Below are 25,502 nucleotides of genomic sequence, written 5' to 3' on the forward strand. Positions count from 1 at the left end.
CTGCCTTCGGCTCAGGTCATGATCGCAGGGTCCTGGGATCGAGTCCTGCATTGGGCTCCTTGCTCAGCAGGGAGCCTGCTTCTCCCTCTGCCTGCCAGCACCCCTGCTTGCGCTCGCTCGCTTTCTCTGACAAATAAATAAAAATTCTTAAATAATATCTTTTAAAAAAATTTCCAATATATTTCAATAAAACTCAGATCTGCTTCTCTAGTGAACCACTCCCTGCCGCCATACACCTCCCTCCTCCTCCCTCACGACTCACAGCCAGGTGATCCTTAAGAACTAAGGGTCATCCCTTCGGTCCCATTTTTTTAAGCCATCTAATGATTATCTAACCATTCTCTTTGCTCTTATTTCATGTCCCTATTGAAAGGAGTCTTTGAATTGACCTGCTGGAGATTTCTTTTCTTGAGTGAAGTTTGAAATAAAAATTGGAAATATGCTCATAACTTGTTGAAGAAGTATTTTTAACTTTAAGGGGAAAATAAAGGGACAGAAGGGGTAAAAGTGAAAAACTCTTCTATACTAAGAATGCCAGGTAGAGAAATGTACAAAAAAGGGTGGAAATGGGATTCAGGCAAGGATCATCAGTGGATGCTAAAACACTGTTTGGCAACAGAACAGTCCACATCAACCTGTCACATTACCTCACAGGGAAAAGCATCTTTCTAATGAGGAGATCTGGTAGGGGCCCTTAATCAAATCATCAAACTTAGCATCTCCTACACTGGGGCACAATCCAATGTTCTAGGACCCCAATGTGATGTAATAGTAAGTACTCAATATCAGGGAGGTATATTCTGGCAAGAATATCCACCTGAAACCAACTGTAGAAAAAGAAATTGGACAAACCCACTATGCATGAAACTGGCCTGGGCTCTCCGTAAAAATAAAGCCCATGAAAAACAAGATGGCGGGAGATGTATTCTAGTTTAAGCATCTAAAAGAAGCATAACTGAATGAGGGACGCCTGGGTGGCTCAGTGGGTTAAGCCTTTGCCTTCAGCCCAGGGTCCTGAGATCGAGTCCCACATCGGGCTCCCTGCTCAGTGGGGAGCCTGCTTCTCCCTCTCCCCCTGCGAACCAATAAAATCTTTAAAAAAAAAAAAAAACATAACAATGAAATTTGACAACTTTGAGGAGATCCTGGATTCAGTTTTTCAAATGCAAGTATAAAACCCATTCAAGGAATTAACAGGAAAATCTGAATACTGACTCTATGTTAGATGGTATCATTACATTCGTGTTAAATATCTCAGGTGTGACGACGGTACTGTGGTTAAGAAGAACGAGGAATTTATTCTTACAAGTCAGTGCTAATCTCTTTTGAAGTGAAGCATTCTGATGTCTAAGAGTTCAACAACAAAAGGATACCAATTAAGAGAAGGAAAACAAATCTGGCAAAATGTTCATGACTGGTCAATCTTAACGCTGCTTCTGTATATTTTGCGAGAAACACATTTAACCACCAGAAATTCTCACCATTACTCCTTCCCACCAAGGAAATACTTAATTATTTGAGCAACTCTCCATCTAGAAAGAGAACTTCTTAATGGATAAGAGCTTAACAGTCGGGGCTGTAAGGACCATTTTCCAGAAGCCAGAAAAAGTGTTGCTTTCATTGTCAGGGGTGCACAGAGCACACGGTTCACATGGACTCATCATGGTGTCTGCCGTACACACATGCATTCAGAAGGCATTTTTAGTTTTTAGCTTTGCATGACTGAGTAAGAAGATGGGAAATTTAGTTCTCTAAAAACAAAAGGGAACCCTCTTACACAGCCGGTGGGAAAGTAAAATGGCGCAGGAGCTTTGGAAAAAGAGTGTGTTAGTTCCTCAGAAAGTTAAACACAGACTTAACATAGAACCCTGAAATTCTACTTCCAGAGGAAAGACATATCCACACAAACATTTGGACACTCAAGCTCATACCAGGATTATTCACTACAGCCAACAAGTAGAAACAACCCAAATGCCCATCAACTGATGTACAGATAATACAATGTGAGGTATATATCCATACAATACCTTATTATTCCTCAAGAAGAAATGAAGTACCGCCGTGTGCTGTAACATAGATGAACCCTGCAAACATCACACGAAGTGAAAAAAAAAACACAGACATTTCTCTCTAGAGATAGATAGAAAGTGGATTCGTGGTTACAAGGGACCAAGGGGAGATGGGGAGTGATTATAGGGTTGCTTATTGGGGGTCAAAATGTTCTACAATTGATTGTCACGATGGTTATACAACTCTTTAAATTAAACACCACTGAACTGCACACTTTAAATGGTGAACTGTAGGGTATGTAAATTATATCTTAATAAAGCTGCTATTTAAAAACCCGGAACAACAGGTACCTGGGTGGATCAGTCGGTTAAGCGTCTGACTCTTGGTCTCCGTGCAAGGTCATGATCTCAGGATCCTGAGATCAAACCACACATCAGGCTCCGTGCTCAGCAGGGAGTCTGCTTGTCTGCCTGTCCCTCTCTCTCTGCTCCTCCCCCTGTGCTCTTGCTCTCTCTCTCTCTCTCAATCTCTCTAGAATAAAAAAATAAAATCTTAATAAAAAGAAACCCAGGGACAATTAAGACTCTTTCAGCAACTGAGAGCAGTAAATACCTCTAAGTAAAGTTACCCACAGATATTTTCTGGGATAAATTTATCTGCTCCAGGGTGTTCATTTCCGATTAATCACAAACGAGATCTACAATGCTTCCTGTGCAACAGTAAAATGTCATGACAATCAGATCTCAGTGGTGTTGATTCCTGAAGGAAAGCAAATACATTCTTGAATTATGGAAGCCTCCTCCAGATGTCTTGGCAAGTTCTGATGAGCTTCTTTTCCACCAAATTTGGAGGGGAAGAGAGAAGATAAAAAGTCAAAAGTGCTATTGAAAGAAATTCTGCACTAAATAAAAATTTAGGAAGGAGATACAAAAAACAAAACAAACAAAAAAAATCAAGACTCAGGTGACATCTGGGGATTACCATGCACCCGACTGATAGGCTACAGCCATCTCCAAGACAGCTAATCCCAGAAAAGCCATTGTGGTGTCTACATTCAAACCCCTGCAGAAATCTTCTACATCAAAGATTTCACCTAAGAGGGATCATCTTTCATCTTGACCATGAAATTCAGTCATCTGACATTAAATGTTTCCCACATCCGGTAATGGGAGCAACTTCCTTCCAACATTCGTAACATGCTATTCATATCCTACTCAACCTTGATATGACCCAAGCGTTAATTTTCTTACTGGAATATCAGAACAGGGGTTTGAACGTTGATCAAATAGCTTGTAAACACAAGTCTATTTCCAAAACTAAAACACTGCACAGAACTGCAAGTTTCCATATAATAGAGGTAATTTTTGGTTAGATATCAGGCATTCCCTTGTAAGCAAAAGGATCACTGTTTACGGATTCACACTAAACTTAGTTTGACATGCACAGCTACCAAAGTTTTACTTTTGTTTTAAATACACATATTTGAGAACATGTATCATTGTTTTAATAATGACGACTTGCTCAGTCCCATGAGGGTCTGAGTCCGTGAATTCAGCTTAGTAGGTCCCTGAATTTAGCTTAGTAGGAACTGAAAAGATAAATGGGGTCTTGGGGAAATGGCATCTGTCAGGCAAGAAAGTGACACCCAACGAAGTGTGTGCAGAGATCAGAACTAGAGAGGGCTTAAGGATCACTGGGCTCGTCCCATCAGCAACCCTAAAGAGAAAGGTTCAAAGGGCCTGAAGAAGGACGTTCCCTGTTGGCAAAGGAAAAAAAATGGTAGCCTGGAGACCTTGCCTTTGAATTATCTCAGCCGCTACTAAAAAGAAACCACATCCTACACCTTCCATGGAACCTTTCACACTCTAAGTTCCTGTGATTACTTGGGCCTATGAAAAGCCTCCCTAATTAACAGTGATACTCTGCCAACCTTTGAAAGTTAACTACGGTGTCTTTCTACAGCTGCCTTCTAGAAATTTAACAGGCCATGTTCACAGGAATCAAATATCGTAAACCACAGCTATCGACACAAAATCTGGTCCTTTGTTCTTTACCTCTATAACTGACCTTGTAAAATTTGCATAGGCAATAGGGCTGACCCTTTGAAGACCACCCTCTTCCAAACAACCCTCCTCAAACCCACATTCTGTCACCAGAGTTTGGCATTTTATGGACTCTCGCAGGGTGACCGTTTCTCAAGACCTGAAAATTACACTCCTGACTTTAATGTAGCAATATCTGGTATTCGCACGTGGCTCTGTCCTAAGGACAGTACTCCACATGGACCAGTGCAAACCACAGTGCGTAATTTATTCACACAGTGTAAGAGCGTATATGAACCGCTGTGTACTAGTCACTGTCCCTCACTGTATCTATCATCAACATAAACTCGATTAAAACCCCCAGCTCTTTACTTCCCTCCTGCTTGTAAGTGAGATCCTTTCATCCTCAATTCCCTCCCATGTGGATCGGCTGGGTTTTCAACAATCTTAAAATTGAAAAACACTGAAGAAATTATCTAAAACACTGTCATTCTAACACCTCTTCATTTTCGTGAATTCCTTAACTTTTAGCCACATACATAGACCAGAGAGAGAGAGAATCGCTGTTCTGGAGTACGGTTCTGCACATTTCCCCCATTCTGAAACCATACATTTGCCCAACACGCCACCAATTCCTCTCACATGTCCTTTAATGACAAGGACCTGGATACGCACTACCCAGAATTCACTTCACTGATCTTTCAGTATCTTAAACAAGACAGTGATAAATACTGTAATAAATATCACATGGCATAGCTTTCCTTTCTTGTATCATTTACTTGTAGAATTTCCAGAATTTGAAATGCTGGAACGAAGGATGTGTACACTTAATACGGTCCAATGCATCGCCAAATTGCTTTATAATGTGATTTTTCAAAAGCACAAGAACCAATGCGTTTCAGGGTGTTTCTCTTCTGTTCTATTAGATGCACTTCAATGTCCCTGTCCCTATACAGACCCAGTACCTTCCTCTGTCCTGTGTGCTTCCTGTCTGCTCTGGTGCAGAGAGCTACACTGTCCTTCCTCTTTATCCCAACACTGTCACCACGCCAACATTTAAAAAAGACATAATGCAGCATTTGCTTTGTATTCAACTTTTCAATCATTTGTCAATGAGACATCTGCCTTCACTTCTTATGCAAGTTGATAAAATAACGCTGGCAAGGTCCAGGAGAGTTCGGGAGCCGGCACCTCTTACTAGGATGAGCCGTCAATTACGTTTCTTCAACTATACGTCTGACGGGCCTACATTTAAGGAGAGTTGCTGAATCATTCAATTTTGTCAAATCTCTGGTGAAATCCAGGAACACTTAACGGTTCATTCTCAAAAACCCTATAGTACAGAAACCTAAACAACAACAAAAGACCAAGGAAGGAAGAAGAACAACAACAAATTAAATAAATTTGGTTATTGGGTTTATTTTCAATGAACCCAACCTGACTCCTAGAGATCACTAATTTTTTTCACACCTGCTGAGTAATCCATTCTAGCCGAAGAGGATACTATAACCACTGTTAACTGTATTCCTTCTGATGAGAGAGAAGGATGGGGGGATGGAAGGGTAAGGAAAAAGATTTGGCTTTTATATACCTATGTATGTATTGTTTGATTTTTCATAAGCATTATTATCCTTTCTCCTTAATACAATCAAATTTATTTTCTTCAGCTATAATTTTTCAAGTTTGTTTTCTTCTGTTATATTTCAAATCTACTGGATGGAAGTTACTCTTGCTAAGTGATTTAATGGAAACCCCTACAGTGACTAAGTTCAAACAGCAATAGGAGTTCCCTTCTTAGACTTTGATTTTCAAAAAGTTTAGAAGGGGCCGGCTGGATTCCAATGAAGGAAAAGATTTAAGCAGACACAAGCACCCATATCAGATCAGTTAACAAGTACCATCTGCTTCCAGTTGTTCGATAATAATTTTTCAATTAAGATTTTTTTTAATTACTGAAAACCATCGAACTGCAGACTTTAAATGGGAGAACTGCATATTGCCTGAATTTTTCTTAATTAACGATTTTGCAAGAAGAATGCTTTAATTTACATCTGTAAATTTCGTCCCTAAAACCTAAGTTTTAGACAAATTCTATTTCCCAGATTTAAGCTTCAGTATGTCATTTTCTGTAAATGAATTTTTTAAGCTAAATGAGATTTTTTAAGCTAAATTCATTTTTTTGAAAGATGTATCTGAGAGAGAGAAAGAGAGAGAACATGCGTTTGGTGGGGGGGCGGGGACAGAGGAAAAGGGAGACAGAGAATCCCAAGCGGACTCCCCGCTGAGCAAAGAGCCTGATCTAATGACCCCAAGATCGTGACCAGAGCTGAAATCAAGAGATGGCTGCTTAACCGACTGAGCCATCCAGGCGCCCCGGCTAAATTCATTTTTTAACCAGAAATATTACATACACATTTATAGTATCTAAAAATATATCTTTAACATGCACTTGTGTATACTATCTTGATACAGAATTTACTGACAAATGAACAACCATCTATGATTTTGCATTAAATACAGATCTTAGTCTCTTAAAATATTAGCAAGCAAAGCTAATAAATTGCTTGAAACATACAACATTTCTGAGCTAACAGGCTTTGCCTCTGGTCCTCAAGGCCTGTCGGCAGGTGATTCAAAACTCCTTTCAGGACCACGCGCTGCTCCTGCTTTCTGTCTCTGTGTAAGGATGTTCTCCCTCCCTTTCCTCTCTTTCATTCCATCCCTTCGACATCCCACTAGCTCTCTTCACAGAGGTCTTCTCTCCGCCTACCCAACCTGGAAACTGCCATCAACATGGAAGAAGAGAACAGTAGGTAGATTTGAGGTGGGTGGGCTCAGACTGAAGAGATAAAAAGACAACGGATAGAGGTGTCCCAGGTGGAGATGGATAGTTTCAGAATTCAACAGCACACAGATGTAATGGAAGCCAAGCCAGTGAACACCGGATCTCAGGAGATCCTGGGGACTAGCAATGACTGAAAAAACACCAACAGAAGGAATTTAGTATGTTTTGAATGGATGCCTCAAAGACCAGCTGGCAAGGCTCTATCTATACAAGTTCTTTTTTTTTTTTTTTTTAAGATTTTATTTATTTATTTGACAGAGATAGAGACAGCCAGCGAGAGAGGGAACACAAGCAGGGGGAGTGGGAGAGGAAGAAGCAGGCTCATAGCGGAGGAGCCTGATGTGGGGCTCGATCCCGTAACGCCGGGATCACACCCTGAGCCGAAGGCAGACTAACCGCTGTGCCACCCAGGCGCCCCTATACAAGTTCTGAGTTAGAAAAAGTCCAAAGCTACTAGTTCAAGAAGTGGTACTTCGGCCTTTAGATTACCAGACTCTCAGAGAGCAGCATTTGAGTCAGAGAGAATTTAAGTTTAAGAGAAGAAAAGACTCTGGAAGTCAAAGCAGCACTTTTTTATACATATAAGAAATAAATCTAAAGGCTGAGAACTTTGGGTAGTAAACTGTTTTTGGTTTGCAGGCAAAGAAGATGGGCTTAAACTCTGAAGTATAAGGAAGCTGAGACCCAGAAAACTTGTCCAAACCTTAGACGTGGCAGGCATTCATTGTGGAATGGCTCTTCAGCTTTAGAAAGAGGGAGGGAGGGACTGGGCATGCCCTTTGAGGCAGTATTCACCTGTGAAACAGTCCTGATACACACGGCTTCACTAAGATCCCTCCCATACTAAGCCTACCGCTTGTAATAAAAATCATAGAGGCTTTAGGTATTTTCTTATTGGAGGTGGGGAGAAGGAAAACAAAGACTTTCTAAATTCATACCAGACACTATTTGTTGAAAATTAAAATACCAATAAATCAAATGTTTGAACCTTTATGTCAACTGGCCCTATTTCTGCTTCAAACAGAATTCCCAAAATAAACGCTGACCCAATAATGAAATAAATTTATAGCCCAAACTACAATTATGTTTCCATACAAATGTGATCAAGTTCCAAAGTCTACATTTAGGTTGCCCAAGGTGGTAGGAAATTAACTTCAGTCGTGTAGACATTTCTGAGGCCATGCTACTGTACTCCACGGAAAAGCACTTAAAATTAAACATGCAATGAAGAGAACGTCCCCTTATTACCACACTCATGGACGGAAAGGAAGAAAAATGTATAAAAGATAAAAAGAAAACATTTAATAAACCACTGGTTTTTGTCTTCTCTCAATGCTCAAGACGCAACTCAGAAATGAAGAATAAGGGAATCCCCGGTGCGTGACTGGAAGCAAAGAAAAATCTGGAGAGTTCTATACACCTGCAAGCAGAGGGCCTCTCCCAACACAGGGGTCTACGGTACGTCCACTTTATAACCGTCACCATCTAAAAAGCAATTGTATATAGAGAAAAACGGCTAGGAGCAGGAAGACCAGTGGGTCTTTTTCAACTTTTAGAAACTGTTTTCCCACAACCTCATTTCCACCTTGTTTGCCTTTGCAGAACACAGTGGTTGTTCCTACCCACTCAGGACCTGAGTGGTAAGAGCAGCAGACCGGTACGAAGACACAGTCTGGATGAATGTTGCATAGACTGCATAGGGTAATTAAAATTGGGGAATAAAGCAATGATCCAAGGAAGCAGAAACAGAACCAACAGAATTCATGGCAGCCCAGACATTGATAAATGACAGGAAGAGCAAGAGTAAGACAGGGATATCATTCTCCAAGATGGTGAAGATACCAAGAGAGTTACCCTTTATGGGATGGAGGCGGGCAAAAGGGACAGAAGGAGTGCTACTCTTGAGGCTGACTTGTCTAATACACAGATGTGTACGTGAGACAAACCTGGTGGACATAATTCAGTGTTAAAACCCTGGGAGAGAACAAAATCTCATAAGGACAATGCTCTGATCAAAGAGGGCAAATCAGCTGGGGGATGGTCCTAAGGGAGGAAATGTGCTTAGCACGGAATGGAGTTCGACAGGGTACAGTAGGAGGACAGATGATGAACTGGGATGTCAGGAGGGCAGAGCAAAACAGGAAGGGAAAAGAGGGTGATTACACGGGCCTGGCATTCAGGTACAACTAATTAAAAAGAAAAATAAGTGGTCTCGATTCTTATTTAGGCTGTATATGACCTGCCTCCAAAACCCAGTGGCTCGTGCAGCCCGGCACCAGCTAATGCAGGCCATGATGGCATAGGAGACTGGTGAGGTCACTGGAAATGAGGCTGGCTAATAAAAACGAATTGTTTGCCATTTACAAATATAGGAATATATTCTAAAACACCTACAGAAACAGAGGGCATGGGTATCGTAGGAGCTGTCTGGTAAGAGGTATCACAAAGTAAGAAGAGACATCTTTTTGGCATCATAGCCAAGACCCACTGCACGCTGCCGTGGTCCCGTGCCCACCCACCCCACGACTGGGGGCTGAGCACACCACAGGGAGACCTCTAGTGCTGAACCCAAGACCTACTGAACCAAAAGCTCCACTTCCTACTTCAACTCTCTCTTTGCTGGCTCAGCTTTAAAATGGGGAGGACACCATTTACCACACAGAAGCTACGAGCTCTTGGTAAAATAAGGAAAGTATGTAGAAGTGCCCCCCAAAACTGCCTGGTACCTAATGGGTCCTCAAAACCAGCCAGCACTGGTGAGAGGACAGTCACTGAGAGGAGGAGTTTTCCTATTTCTGTATGTACTTGACCCTTACGGTTTATGCGTATCATTACTTCATTCTCTATACAGGTTTCAACCGTGAAGTCAACACAAACCCACGGCGCGCAACTGAGTCCGCAGACCTCAGACGTGAGCAGAGTGCACTAAATGGTGCAGTCCCACTTCTTCCACTGACATCGTGAAGTCTTTTGTGGAAGATTAAGCACAAAGGTTACGCTGAGGAAAAGGGTCAGGAAGTGGGCATGTTCAATCAATACACTATGTACACACTAACTCAGACACAGTAGGGGCGCCTGGGTGGCTCAGTGCCTTAAGCTCCCACTCTTGACTTCAGCTCAAGTCATGATCTCAGGGTCACGAGATCAAGCCCCACATCCGGCTCCACGCTGGGTGTGGAGCCTGCTTGGGATCCTCTTTCACTCTCCCTCTGCCCCACCCCCTCATGCACTATCTCACTCTAACTAAATAAATAAAAATAAAAATAAACACAGTAATATCAAATGCTTACTAAGAAGAAGGAATCAGTACCTTATGCCTCGGTTGAATTCCTCCTGCTTGTTCCAGCCTAAAACAATCTTACAAGAACAGCCCTACGTTGACTTTTAGGTTTTAAAAGAAGCAACTTATTTAAAATTTAGCTTTGTTACAATCCCAAATACAGTTATTTGCTTTGATTTGCTTTGATCAGACTCAAGAAAAAAATAAATCAGTGTCCTTCTCAACTTCTTAGCCAAAGCCCAAAGAAGCAAGCCAGCTGATCAGCTCATAGCAAAGGAATCATAAGCTTTGAGGATTTTTCCTCCTCGTGACCATAAAAAGCAACAAACGGGTGACATTTCTCTTTACTCTTATTTGCCAGAGGAAGAATTTGCAATTCCATTCAAGAAGGCTCTATTTTGACCTTCCCCTGATCTTCGTTCAAGTTCACGTACAGTTACAATACCTCCAGTATTCACCGCAGGAGCTGGAAAAGGTTTGAGGAACACAATAATTGACAGCATTTAACTCCACAGTAGACCAACTGTCTTTGGCCCCAGAAAATATGGTTAAAGGAAAGTATGAAGGCATAACGTGGCTCGTGCAAGGATGTTTAGCTCTACGTGCAATTCAGTGCTATAAATATTGAGTCTATAGACAGTTATTAGACTCACTAGAGCCTGACTATCATCTCAATCTGATGAGATTATCTGGTTTCTCTAACAATGGAATTAATCCAAACTGTCCTCAACCCCCCAAATTTTAATGATCCTTATTGTTGCACCAACTTTCTACTTCTCTGCCCTCCCCCACCAAAATATACTTACAAATCTAGACGCCATTTAGTAAGGATATGAAAACATGAAATATTTCAACTCAGGATAATCTGAGGCATTTCCCAAATAAAGTACATTTAAAAGCTGGGACACATTCCCTAGTTTTCCATTTTAACCACAGAGGAGGCATCTCTCTACATGCAGTTAATTTAAAAATTAAATATAAAAAATACAATCATTTTTATATGAATGAAATGAAAACCCAACCTTCCCGTGCCCCCACCAAAAAGTACAAATTTCCCTAGTATTTTAGAATTATTCTCTCAGTCTCGAATTAGAAACAAAGTTATTTTCAGTCCCCGCCTACATGCCAACAGATGTAGATTTGGCTCCCAATAATTATGGCTTCATCTTGCCAATCACAATAAATGCAGAAGTCACTCCTAGAATTCAATGTTCTCCACAGCAGAGCCACACGCTACCTCTCCAGACCCCTCAATCGCGCTTCCAGCTATGCTCTATTCTCTAGCCCAGCATTCTTCAATTGCATTTGGCTAAAGATGCCACATAGGAAAGATTCTTCGAAGTCCTGTAGTTAAGAAAGAATCAATCACCCAACTTTTCCTAGGCCGTTTTTCTCTCTATTTCTCGCAATATGACAAGGTTCCCTCTTGCCTCATTTTATCACTTTTCTATTTTTATTGTTTCACTATTTTTCAATTTTCTTGCCTCCTCTCAAGCATCTCCATTTTTCCAACGGTTCACCATAAATTCCATTTCCTCTACCTGAGTCCAGGCTGCTATGACAGATTACCGTAGCTTAGACACCACACAGGTATTCCTCACAGTTCTAGGGGTGGGGAGTCCACAATGAACGTGCGGGCTGATCGGGTCCTGGTGAGGTCTGTCTTCCATGTTTGCGGAAGGCTGTCTTCTCACTGCATCCTCACATGGCAGGGAGAAAGCAAGCTGTCTGCTGTCTCTTCTTGTTAGGTAACTAGTCCTATGATGAGGGCTCTGATTTCACGACCTATCACCTCCCAAAGGCCCCACCCTCTAATACCGTCACATTTGGTGTTAAGAGTGTGGGGATCTGGGGCGCCTGGATGGCTTAGTCGCCTAGATGGCTTAGTCGTTAAGCGTCTGCTTTTGGCTCAGGTCATGATCCCAGCGTTCTGAGATCGAGCCCCGCATCGGGCTCCCTACTCAGCAGGAGGCCTGCTTCTTCCTCTCAGACTTCCCCTGCTTGTGTTCCCTCTCTCGCTGCCTGTCCGTCAAATAAATAAATAAAATCTTTAAAAAAAAAAAAGACCGTGAGGATCTGAATTTTCAGGGGATATTCTCCATAGCAAACTGTATGTCACCTTCCGTGATACCTAACTACGCACGCTCTCTTGCCTTTAGGACCTGTCATGTTCATGACTCTTGCCCAATACTCAGATACAATTCAGGGCAAAATACGGCTTTTACGAGCTGAAGTCCATAGCAAACTGTGGGCACTGTGGTCACATGTAGTTATGGGAAACTCAGCTGGTCCCCTGCAGTGCTTAATACTGGGAACCAAGAGAGACCCCCAGTTCGGGAGGCCTGGCTGGCTTATTTGGTTAATCGGCTGTGGTCATGATCCCAGGATCTTGGGATTAAGTCCCGCATGCACTGGGGTCCCTGCTCAGCAGGGAGCCTGCTTCTCCCTCTACCTGGCTCTCTCCCTCTCTTACTCTCGCCCTAACAAATAAAATCTTAAAGAAAAAAAGAAAGAAAGAAAGAAAGAAAGAAAGAAAGAAAGAAAGAAAGAAAGACCCCCAGTTCACTTAAAAGGAATGCTCAGATTTTCCTCTTCTTCCTAAATACACTTACAGTCTATTATCACTTGCCTACATACTCTAAATAATCTTTAGTCTGAGATCATGCAATTAAGTGTGTGGGGGGGGAAATCAAACCACTTATCACATCTGATTTTTCTCATCACTAAACCAGAGCCTTAACGCCGTCTTTCTGGTGCAGAGGAGCATGGGGGATCTGCTACTCCGAGCTCAGCCCTTCTAGAGGCTGAGAAGTGAATTCAGCCACCTAATTTGCCTAAGACTAAAGCACCCTGGGTAAGGGATAAGCAGGGACCCAAGGATCATAGGGACTGCTTGAGAAACTCTGACAAATGTAATACTTTCAACCATGACCTAGTTCCCTGAATACTTAAGCATTCTTTGCATTCTTCCCTGTCCTGGAGGACTGTTTATCAGGCACAGTTCCAGAAGTGACTTGAAATCTTTCTTTCTAGATAACATTGTAGGTCCTCTTCGGTCACCACAGACTCTGCATAGAGGACAAAAACCTTTTGAGCGTTCAAAAGACCTTAGTATGTCTTTAATTAGTATCAAAAGAATAACCAACCTTCGTTTTAAACAAAGCAAAACCAACTTTCTATATTGTAAACAGGAGCCAGCTCTAAAACTACCAACAAACTGAGTTTAAAGTTAACTGAAACTCTTGAAGGCTTCACAAAGAAAAACATCAGATAAAAAACCAAACCAACTGGGGTTTTGCCCCCATGACTGTCAACTACTTTTTGTTTAAGTTTTATACACTAACTTTCGTCAGGATTGGAAAAAAGATGGTAATAATCAAGACTGATTTAGTAAACATTAGTGGTGACATTTTCCACCACTTTTCAATAACTTTCTTCATATAAAGCAGAGCCAAAGAACAAAAATTTCCATTTAAATATTTAGATTAACACTGCAGGAGTCAGAAACTCAGGTCTAAGTGTCGAATCACTAGACTGTACACCTGAAACTAATATTACACTGTATTTTCACTTGACTGGAATTTAAATAAAAACTAAAAAGAAAAAAAACAAAAAAAAAACTTACGTCTAAATACTGGTTAAATGTGTCATTTCTCAAATAAGAAAAATTCAGAGAGAGGCTGGCTAACTCTTAGCAATGGCCTACAGATAACAAGCCTATCTCTACCCCTCCTCCCTTGTACTGCATTGTGTATCGACTGTAAATTCAAAGTCGACAGACCACATCTAAGGTTGAACTTTGCACAGCCTGTGATTTGTTATGGGTATGGAGTAAGACTGTTTTACATAAATACCCAAATGAAGGATAACTTCAAACCAAAGTTTCTTAAGAGGCATCTACAGTTTGCTAACTTAGTGAAAAATTATCACCCAGCACTGAAAATGTAAACAAAGATTAGAAACCATAAAATACATCAACAATCTTGTTCTACACTCCACAACAGTTATGTATTGTATAGAGTAAGGAAAACTATCAAGGGTGCAACAAAATGGGTCTTAAAAAAAAAAAAGTCTTAAATAAAAATGGTCAGTATGAGGAAGTGACGATAGAAAATTGATCCTTGCGGCAGACAGGCCCAGAGCCTGTAATGGCTCAATTTAGTAAGAAATCATATGCTTAGACGTGAAGAATAGCAAACCATAACTCGTCCTCTGAACAACAAACCAGAGGGCAGGCAGTGGAGATAGGAAAACATGACAAAGAAATGTCTTCTTTGAAAGGAAAGGTAAACATTCCCCAAGTTACCTAGATTCCTTGCCTACAAATGGAAGGAATCTAAGCCAACCATCAGGCACTGTCATTTTAGGAGGACCTGCCATGCTGGGGTGAGACTGCTGTAGGACGACACAGTGGGTCTAACGGCCAGTTCAGTCCATTGGCATCTGTTCTACCTAGTTTTCTATGAATAATCACTTTCGTTTTCACCTTCTCCATGGCCAAGTTCCTTCCACGGTATCACCTCTTACCTATCCTGTGATATGTGACGGGTCCCTATGCCTCCCACACCCTTGATCCTGGACTGCAGTCCATGCTGGCGGTCTCTACTCAAGACAGCAACCCCTGTTAGAGAAATTGTATGGCTCTCACGGGAGCCCTCTGTCATTACCTGTCAAGTCGGCTGCAAACTCCTTTCTCGAAAGTCCCAAGTTGTTACTCCAAGAGTCATGTTTTCCCTTCCCAAGATACTCTCTGCAGCATAGATCATTGTTCAGCATGGTTCAGTGACATAGCAATTCACAATTAATTGCAACGTACGCCATGAGGGGAATGTTCTTGCCTGTCAGAGGTACTCTGTATTTTATTTATTTTAAGCCTTCACATCCCAGAAATCAGGCTCCTTGCTCAATGGGCAGCCTGCTTCTCCCTCCTGCTTGTGCACTCTTGCGTGTTCCCCACCCTCTCAAATAATTAAAATCTTTAGATTTTATTTAAGAGAGAGAGCACGAGCCGGAGGTAGGGGCAGAGGCAGAGGGAGAAGCAGACTCCTTGCCGAGCAGGGAGCCTGACATGGGACTCGATCTAGGACCCCAGGGATCATGACAGATCATGGCAGACACTTAACCAAATGAGCCACCCAGGCACCCCAGAACACTTGACCAATTTTAATGCATGTTATTACATACCAAGAAAAATTAAGTTTAGAAGATAACATCTGCTTCCCACTGACTTTTTTATATTTACGGATGTATAAACTTACCATAGCCATGGCAGACCAGGGTAATGCGGCGTCTCTGGTGTCTCGATTGGATGGGGCCCCCAAATGTGGGGCAACGATCAGGTGGAAGCCAGTGGATCGGGCTTCACCCAAGGCAGAACAAAAGAGATCGACAAAGGAATACGCGGCAAGGGCGCAGTGGGCAGGAGAGTACAGGAGGGGCTGTCTGCCAGGAGGCAGTGGGTGGGGGCCGTATTTAAAGCGGGGAGGTGAGACGGTATGGGGACGTATGGAATTTTCCCTTTTATGGTAACTGTGCCTACGTGTAAGTAGCCCACTGGTCAGTGAGGGCCTCTGACTACTTTGAGGTGGGTCGCCTGGTGGGCCCATCTGTATTCAGCCAGGTGGTGGCCCTGGGCCCTTCGGCCTTGATCAAGTTTCCACGGCTCAAGCCTGCTGCCCTAAAGAAGCCTCTATAGGTTAACACCTGAGCTGCAGAACAGAAAAGTACTCTAAGCCACAGGCTTCGGGTTATAACTGATGACATTTTCGCCACTCCCTTAACGCTTTTAATTTACTATACAAATAAACACAGCAGGGAATTTTTTTAAAGTAAAGAGAAAAACCAAACAGATTTATGCATATGGGCGAAAACGAGTTTTAAACAGGAGGGACTTACTGAATCAATACTACTGGAAACAGTAGGTAACCAGTATGGAAAATGCATTTGGATCTCTCCCTCCAGACACAAAACAATTCATTTCTCGCAGATTCAGGAGCTAACTACATGGAAAGGAAGGCTTGTGACTTTCTTAGTCCTGAGATCTTGGGGTTCACTCTCTGTAGCCCCAGTTCCTGGCACAGTGCTCTACTATACAGTAGAGCAGCTAATAAAGAAATGTCAGGGCAGGTGGGTGGCTCGGTCTGTTAAGCGTCTGCCTTCAGCTCAGGTCACGATTCCAGAGTCTTGGGATGGAGCCTGGCTACTGCTTCCTGCTCAGCAAGGAGTCTGCTTCTCCCTCTCCGCTCCTTACCCTGCTTGTGCTCTCTCAAAGAAAATCTTTAAAAGAAAAGAAATCCTTACGCAATCAAGGCTGAGTAGTAAATACATGATGGACAAAGCCAGAACCCTACTCTGATCTTCGACGACTTGGTTAGGTTTTAATACTTCTTCAAGGATTTTTAGACCAGCCCAATAACCATGAACTGAGGCCTCAGCTTCTCACTACTTAGCCAGCACTGGGGAAGCTGTAAATTGATAAATGAGGGAAGAGGTTTAAGAGGCATCAGGTGGAAATGAAAATGAACACTGACAAGTAGCTCCTTCTCGCTCAGAAAGGATAATCGCATTGAATTCAACATCTATTTATCCTGAATAGCACATTCCATTTAGAAAAGCCTCTACTGGCGGCAGACTTGTTTTCAATGCAGTAGAATAAAAGGATGAAATTATGTAGGAGAAATATTTCCCTTGATTTTTTCCAGAAAATGTGGTGGGGAGTACCTACCCTTCCAACATCATCCAAAACTCTCCCTCCCACCCACACAGGCTCCACCCACAGTCAATCTACACTGTCATCACGGCCTGGAACCCCTCTCCCTGGCCCTCCATTGCCTCCTATATCCTGTACCCCTTCCTTAGGGCAACGGTAGCCATGCCAGGCAGATCAGAATACCCGATGAGCACTAAGGCTACAGAGCATCTGATCCTTCCATCGCCTGGGATTCTGATTCACTGCATCTAAGACGGCGTCTCTGACAAGCTCCCAGGTGATTCAACAGGACTACCAGGTTTGCGGTTTGCAGTTTGCAATGTGTGCACGTAACACATAGAATATCCGCCAGTGAGTGGCAGTCATCTTCCCTTCCTAAGTTTCAGCTTATTTCGTTTACAAATCACACATAAAATTGACATTTTACTAAAACTGGGATTAAGGTTAGGCAGAATGAAACCACAGGGTTCTCCCCACCCCCAGCCCACTTTTCTTGAACATCACAAACTGCATGGAAGACAGAAATCTTTGAACTTGCATGAATACCTGGATTAAGAGAAGCCTGAGTGCCTGGGTGGCTCAGTCGGTTAAGTCTGCCTTCAGCTCAGGTCATGATCCCGGGGTCCTGGCATCGAGTCCCACTGGGCTCCCTGCTCGGCGGGGAGTCTGCTTCTCCCTCTGCCCCTCACCCGCCCCCACTCGTGCCTGCTTGCTCGCGCGCGCACGCTCTCTCTCTCTCTCAAAAAAATAAATAAAAAATCTTAAAAAAAAAAAAGAGAGAGAGAGAGAAGCCTAACATGGTCTGGGAAAGATCTTGTTGTCTCTGTGCTTTGCGCACCTACTTTTTTCACGAAAGCACATTTATTCCAGCTAACAGAGCCAGGCTGTGGTTTGTCAAGAGAATGAGAACAGAACCCAGGGGAGGGCCTTCAGCCTATTGTTTTCCCAAGAGTGGAATTCCGCTGCCCCCAGTCCCAGTCCCCATCCCAGGTTCCAACATTTCATGGATCAGAAGTATGAAGAAATTTCTGGCAACTGCAAGATTTTAGATTGTTCCCAGAGGAGAAACTTTAGAATTGATTGCTAAAGGAAGTAGGTCATTGTCCAAGCAAATAAAATTAAGACTGTTTATGAATTTGGGAAGGAACAAGTAAATGCAAGCATTACCTGAGCCACCTTTTTATTCTTAAACTTGCGTTTTCCCTATGATGAGTAACTTTTGGGGGGGGTCTTTAAAAATTAACAGTAAAATAAGCCATAGCCTTTAATGTTCTGGAAGCCAGTCCAGTTCATGATCGGGTGGTACACGGAAGCAGAGCATATGGCCAATTTACATAATTAAAAATGCACTGAGGAAACGGAAGTGCCAACTTCGGTGCAGAATGGCAAATATTAGAAAATCTGCTCTGCACTGAGGCAAACCATCCAAAAACTAGTGATCTCCGAGTGGGGACCTGAACTGACACAGAATCTCTCTGGAAAGCAAATTTATCAAGGGCTATCAAAATTTTAAATGCAAGGGCACCTGGGTGGCTCTGATGGTTATGCGGCTGCCTTCGGCTCAGGTTGTGGTCTCGGGGTCGTGGGATCCAGCCCCCACCCCCAACCCCAGTCATGCTCTCTAAAATGAATAAAATCTTTTTTAAATTTAAAATTTTTTAAATGCATATAGATGCTTTGAGCAAGCAATTCCACTTGCAGAACTCTATCCCGGAGACACGTTTGCACACATACAAAGACATCTGAGCTCGAATATTCCCTGTGTTAATTTAATTCAGCACAAGACCAGGAAAATGTCAATGTAAACACAGGGGATTGGTTAAACTTTTATTGCACTTCAACCCATAAAGGGAAAATGTATGTAGCCATTAATAACAATGGGGGTAAGTATTTACGTCCTGATATGAAAAGATATTCCAAACCTAAAGTAGCAGAACGTATGTGATATGATTTTATTTGTTAAAAGTAAAACACGGGGCGTGGCACCTGGCTGGCTCTGCAGAGTTCGCCACTCTTGATCTCGAGGCCTTGAGTTCGGGCCCCACATTGTGTAGATTACTTTAAAAAAAATTAGCACTGTTATTTATATACTTGTATATGCATCGGGTTTTGAAAGAACATGCAAGAAACCACCAACACTGGCTTCAAACTGTCCACAGTGAATGCTCGGGGGAAGAAGAGGTAATAGAAGATTTACTTTTTACCATGCTCTACAAATCAAAGTTCTCAACCATTAACATTTTTAGAAAAATAAAATATTAAGGGCACCCAGATGACTCAGTCCAGAGAGCATGTGACTCTCTTGATCTTAGACTTGTGAATTTGAGCCCCGTGTTGAGTATAGAGATTACTTAAAAAATAAATAAATAAAATAAAAAATAAAATTAAAAAACCTTAAAAAAATAAAAATAAACATTAAACAAATCCTGGTATGCAATGCTTTTAAACAAAAATTTCAACAATAAACAAGGACTTTTGATCTTATGAAGACTTTATGATTCAAGAAAGTCTGATTATAGTCAGTTCTAAGTAACTTAATTATTCAAGATAAGAAATACGAAGGTATGTATCATTGAAATTACAGATTATTAACCTCTTCCCCCAAATCCTTTTATTAGATGTACTAATGAGTAGGAAACAAGAGGATGCTCATACAAAACCCGACCCGTAGAATGTCTAATAAGTTGCTAATTTGCAAGAAAATCATCCAAAATCTAAATAGACAAGTCAATTATAATTGTAGATTTTGAAAATTTATTTTTTAATGATTTTATTTATTTATTTGAGAGAGAGAGAGAGAGCACAAGCTGGCGGGGAGGCAGAGGGAGAGGGAGAAAGAGACTCCCCACTTAGCAGGGCGCCAGGACCCTGGGATCATGACCTGAGCTGAAGGCAGATGCTTAACCAACTGAGGCACCCAGGTGCCCCTTGAAAATTTAAAGAAGTTCACATAATATATGGTGCTTCTCTCTTCCAAACACAGCTTTTTTCCTATTTTTCCATTATTTTAAAATGAAGCATTCTAAGTTATAATTTTTTCAGGTTATAAGAGAATAAAGAATTGGGTTCAAGGATATTTAGTATGGCTTTTTTCCCCATGTGATGAAAGTACTGATATCTTTTTCTCAGTGCTATAAATTCTAACCTCTCACTTCATGAACAGACTATAGCGTATAGAGTACAGAGGCCAAGGATGAGAGCACGATTTAGCTTGATTTTCCGTTCAGAGGTATTCAGTAACACTGAAAGCATTAAGGCTGATAGAGAAAAAGAAATAATCTCATAATGCCTTTTTATTTTTTTTATTTTTTAAAGATTTTATTTATTTATTTGACGGAGAGAGATAGCCAGCAAGAGAGGGAACACAAGCAGGGGGAGTGGGAGAGGAAGAGGCTACTAGCGAGCAGGGAGCCCGATGTGGGGCTCGATCCCACGACCCTGGGATCACGTCCTGAGCTGTCCTGAGCCGAAGGCAGACGCTTAACGACTGAGCCACCCAGGCGCCCCTCATAACGCCTTTTTAAAGCAAAACCTGTTATTTGTTTTATTAATTATCCTACAAAATACCAAACTGCAAGATCCTTATTCTAACTGCTCTCAAGTGTTCAAGGCAGAGATCAGCCGACCTAAAGTACATTCAAAAGGATCCGTGTTTGAGGCCTGTTCCTCACAGGTATTTCAAGGGAAAATCTCCACTGATCTCACACATCTGCTAACCTGCACGGATAACCTGCAACGGATTAAAGGGACGGCAATGCAATCCCCACAGGCTATCTATCCTAAACGCTCATCTTCACACCCACATCTCCAGTGTTTGGGCTGTGTTCTACTCAGAAAGTAGCACCTCTTGTAATCTGGGGGAATCCACAGGAATACAGGGAGCCACACACACAAGACCCCACTCTGTTAACAAACATAATTCTCTAATAAACCCTTTTATGATAAAACTGGCGACATAATCACAGTGAGGTCATCTTCGTCCTCCATTCCCATTTTGCTAACCGAAGGCAAGTGGGAGAAAGCCTGAGGTAGGCCTCAGGCTGGCAAGAATTATGAAATGCACCTGGCCAACTCCATTGGTTTAGTGCACAAAAGGCGAAGACACCCTTACATCCACCAATCAGAAGACGGATTCTTCTATTTGAGTACATCCTTATGTTTTGGTGATTTACAGCTCTTGTAACCAAGAGCTCTTGGAACCATAACCAGAAAGACAGAAAAAAAAAAAAAAAAAAAGAGTCCCCATCTTCCCACCTGCCAGGGACACTGGCCTCACGGTTACAACAGACCGCTGCTCCATTTTCGGCTCTGAACCCATTGACTGAGCAGAAAATACAAAAAAGAATAATTCATAGAATTATGATTGTCCAGACTTAACTTGGAACTTGGCTCAAGAAATCAAGATTTACCAGACTCTAAGTAAATCTGTCATTGGTCATTCCAACTGAGTGAACATACTCTTCAAAGACAAACTTTTAAAAACAGATGATTGGGGAATAGGAGGCTTTATTTACTACTTGCATTTGTGTAGTCTAATATTCCTGCCCCTGCAGTGGCCAAAATGGCCAAGTCTCAAAATTAAACCTAGCAGGGGCTCCTGGGTGGGTCAGTCATTGAGCGTCTGCCTTCGGCTCAGGTCATGATCCCAGCGTTCTGGGATCAGGATCAAGCCCCGCATAGGGCTCCCTGCTCCGCAGGAAGCCTGCTTCTCCTCCTACCACTGCCCCTGCTTGTGTTCCTGCTCTCGCTGCCTCTTTCTCTGTCAGATAAATAAATAAAATCTTTAAGAAAAAAAAAAAGTAAACCTAGCAAGTAATTGATACCATTGTCCCCCAGAATTGGCATATAAAAAATTATAAAAGATAGGGGCGCCTGGGTGGCACAGCAGTTGAGCGTCTGCCTTCGGCTCAGGGCGTGATCCCGGCGTTATGGGATCGAGCCCCACATCGGGCTCCTCTGCTGGGAGCCTGCTTCTTCCTCTCCCACTCCCCCTGCTTGTGTTCCCTCTCTCGCTGGCTGTCTCTATCTCTGTCAAATAAATAAAATCTTTAAAAAAAAAATTATAAAAGATAGACCGGAAGATGAGATGCCTTCCATTTTATTGAAATACACCAGATAAACCCAGGGCTTGTGCCTCAGTGCACCTAAACGTTAGGCTTCAGTGATCAAGTTTTTTTTACACTCCATTTGATCTGTAGAAGTGATATTCAATTAGCATAATGTCTTCTGAGGGCTAAGTACTTACTCAGTAAATGGTAATGAAAATTAGCAAAAAAAAAAAAAAGAGAAAGTAAACTGGATTACTAAACAGGCAGCAGGCATCTGATATAAACATCATTTAGATGGAAATATGTTAATAGCCTTTAATTAATTAGTGATAGCATTCTACCAGGGAAGGGGGGACTATATTAGTATAACCCCCAAATGTCCACACACCCAGTCAAGAAAGCTCAAGATGCAATCCATAACTAATTTAACCTATGAAGTGCTCTCATTTGAGTCACCAGCATTTATACTATTTTGTCATTGAGATTAAAGACAATTTGAAATTGCAATGTGAACAAGCCACTTTATTTCTGGAGAGCCCCTAAATCAAAGACTTTTTTGCCAAAATATTCACTTGTCTATTAATCACCAGACCTATTTGGTTTAGTCCCTATTTGATACACGAGGCAGAGCATAATGACGTGAGCAAAGGTTAAACTGTAGAAAAAGTAGATGGACCAAGGCAGTCCCCAACTTGACAGCGTCCAGTGAAAACCAGGGAGCATGCCACACGTGAGGGAACACCTGAGCAAACACAGAAATGGTCCCTGCCCTCGCAGAGCATCCAGAACCACGATACACTTAGTCGAGTCACTAACCTCACAAATGTGCAGCGAACTGCTGGGAAGGGTCTGTGGTGCTACAGGAAAGGCAGATGCGATTACTCAGAGGTCAGCCACTGGAGTTTCACAGGGCAAAGAGGGGAGGCAAGAGCTATGTGCTGAGTCATTCTTAATTAGGGAGTTCTTTTCAAAAGGACTTTTGAAAACCTGTGTAATAAATTTTGCTAGTTGAAATGAAAAACGACACCATTTTCCAAGGATACATGTAAGTGTATTGATTTGTCTCCAAATTGATAACTGGGCAGTATGCCAAAAAGCTCAATGATATTCTAGATGTTATTTAAGTCATTTTTTTTTTAAAGGAGGTTGCTTGGCTGTTTCAAGATGGTGGCGACTAGCAAAGAGGGAGGATAAGGTTATGGAAGAAGGGCAAAAAGAGAATGGAAGAGATATTTTTAAATGAACGAATTCAAGTTTACCAGGAAGGGATTAAGTATCCTATTTCAGCATGAACGGTTAAGACCTGAAGTTACAAAAACCAAGAAAAAATGTCCCCAATTGCAAGCTTTTAGCTTTTACACCTTAAACCTACTTTCACTACTGGATTCTAAATACTGGTTATGTGGCCATTTTGGCAGTAGTGACGCACAGTAAGTATTAAAATGTCACTTAGACCTCAGCGGGATTGCACCTTACGCCCAACATTCAGGCACTGTCTTAGAAAACTGGATATTCTAGCAGTTTGTACTTGGTAGTATACACAGCTCTAGGGACCATGGGTTTTACAAGTAGTTATAAGTTAAAGACTAGAAGTAATCTAATTAAGAGCAGTCTCTCAGCCCAAACTAGACCAGGACAGCTAAAGAGGTCACGGCAATGAGGTCACCGTTCTGTGAAATTTACCCAGATTTGGGGGGGGAGGGGTGTTTTTCACACTGTAAACATCTAAAGGTCCTTACATTTTGTATCCTCAGATACAACACGGGGTTGTAAACCCATGTAAAATATGGGGCTTTTAAAAAAAACATTAAGTAGGATAAATTATTCACCATCTTCCCTCCCCATGTAAAACATGGGGTTTTTAAAAAATATATTAAGTATGATAAATCATCCACCATCTTCCTATAAGGATATCGCAAAACAGATTAGGTGACGCCTTGCGAATGAACACACGTGCTGGAAAAATAGATCTAAAATACAATGATCCCAACAAGTCACAGTCTTGGCGGCTATAGTAGCCAAGAGTAAATATTTCAGCCCTGAAGACTCAAGACTATAAAATACGAAATTTCTAGGTGGTTCAGCACTGTCTCCATAGACATGAGTGCAAGAAATCCTTGCTTACGCCTCTGACCGCATCCTTTGAGAACTTCTAACTATTCCCCCCAGTTATGTTTATCTCTTGACAAGAGTCCACAGGCAATGAACTGAGCGAAACGGAGGACGCTGCCTTGTTTACGAAACCTGTCATTGCTTTTGGAAGTGCAGCGCCTACCCAGGTTTTCTTTGGCTCAGCTACACCCCAGGCTTTCTCTGCATCAGGAAGGCGGTGTCGGCTCGAGCCACTGCCGCAGCAGAACTGGGTACCAAACCCGGGTCTCTCCAGGCACAGCCGGTGCCAAAGACCATACGCGGAGAACCCACGGGTAGCTGCTTCACCACGCTGCGACACAGGTCCTGGCCCAACAGCTGACTTTCCGAATTTGGGAGAAAGAGGGGCCGGGGTGGGGCGCAGGACCCTCTGCGGATGGGTCACTTCCCACCCCACCCCCGAACTCCCCCATGCAGCTCCGGCGTCTCGGGCTGGGTCTCTCCCACCGGAACAGTGCGGTGGGCGGGGGGCGGATTTTATTACTGCGGATGGCGCAGTCGCCTCCCCCGGAGACCCACGACAAAGATGCAAGCCCGCCGCGCTCGCTGCTGCTCTGGTCCCGCCCCGGCGCATGAGACCCTGGAAAGCTAGGAAGAGGGGTGCGTGCTCCCGAGTTTGCAGATGGGCTGGACGGGCCGGGAAGTTCTCGCAGACGGAAATCAGAGGGACCACCCCCCACCCCCGTCCCCGGGGCAGGTGGCCCGGCGCGCCCTTACCTTGGTGGCGGGGTCCGCGGCAGCGATGGCCGGGTCCCCCAGAGCGCTGGGCGCCGCCTCCGCCGCAAGGCCGCCGCCGCCGCTGGGCTCAGGCTCGGCCGGCGTCGCGCTCCCGGCCTCCGGCTGCTCCGGGCTCCGCTGCTCCGTGGAGCTCCCGGCACCCATGGCTCTTCTGCGGTTCTCCCGCGCCCCGTCGCCCGGTTACAGCTCCCCTTAAGTCGCAGGAACGTGAAGAGCGAGAAGCCGTGCGCCCGCGAGGTCCCAAGAACGCCTTCCTCTCCCGCCGTCCTCCTCCGAACGCGCCCAGCCTGCGAATGAACGAGACGCGCTCGCGGCAAACTCCTTAAAAGAAAAAAAAAAAAAAAAAAGCCACCTCTTTGCCTCCTCCTCCTCCCCCTTGTTTTTCCCTCGCTTCATCACATGAGCACAGCCCCAGACACGCCTTGCAGCAGCATCTCCCCCCAGGCTGTAGGACCAGAGGCGCGGCCCCAGCCTCCAGCCAGGGTCCAGGCGGGCAGCCCACCCCAACCCCCGGACGCTTCCCGTTCCTACAGGGGTACACGAGCTGGGGGACGACCAGGGGTTGCGGGAGGGGAAGGGAGGGCAGAAGCCCCCTCGAGGAGACTGGATTTGCTGAGGATTATTAAATGACTGATAACCCGAGGCAGAGCGGCAAGCGCGGCGCACTTCGCATTCGCCC

At 43.2% G+C, this 25,502-nt stretch overlaps 1 protein-coding gene across 1 annotated transcript in view; it reads right to left on the bottom strand.

The window, feature by feature from the left end:
- AKAP12 (A-kinase anchoring protein 12) overlaps positions 1–25,135 on the bottom strand; it is a 93,454-nt gene extending 68,319 nt beyond the window's left edge. Inside the window, exon 1 of the mRNA XM_026505052.4 lies at positions 24,803–25,135. Within this exon, the coding sequence (XP_026360837.3) occupies positions 24,803–24,967 (165 nt within the window). The 5' untranslated portion in view covers positions 24,968–25,135. The remainder of the gene's footprint in view (positions 1–24,802) is intronic.
- Positions 25,136–25,502: the final 367 nt, after the last annotated feature.

This window comes from Ursus arctos, unplaced genomic scaffold (assembly GCF_023065955.2).
Source record: "Ursus arctos isolate Adak ecotype North America unplaced genomic scaffold, UrsArc2.0 scaffold_13, whole genome shotgun sequence".
NCBI classification, from domain to species: Eukaryota; Metazoa; Chordata; class Mammalia; order Carnivora; family Ursidae; genus Ursus; species Ursus arctos.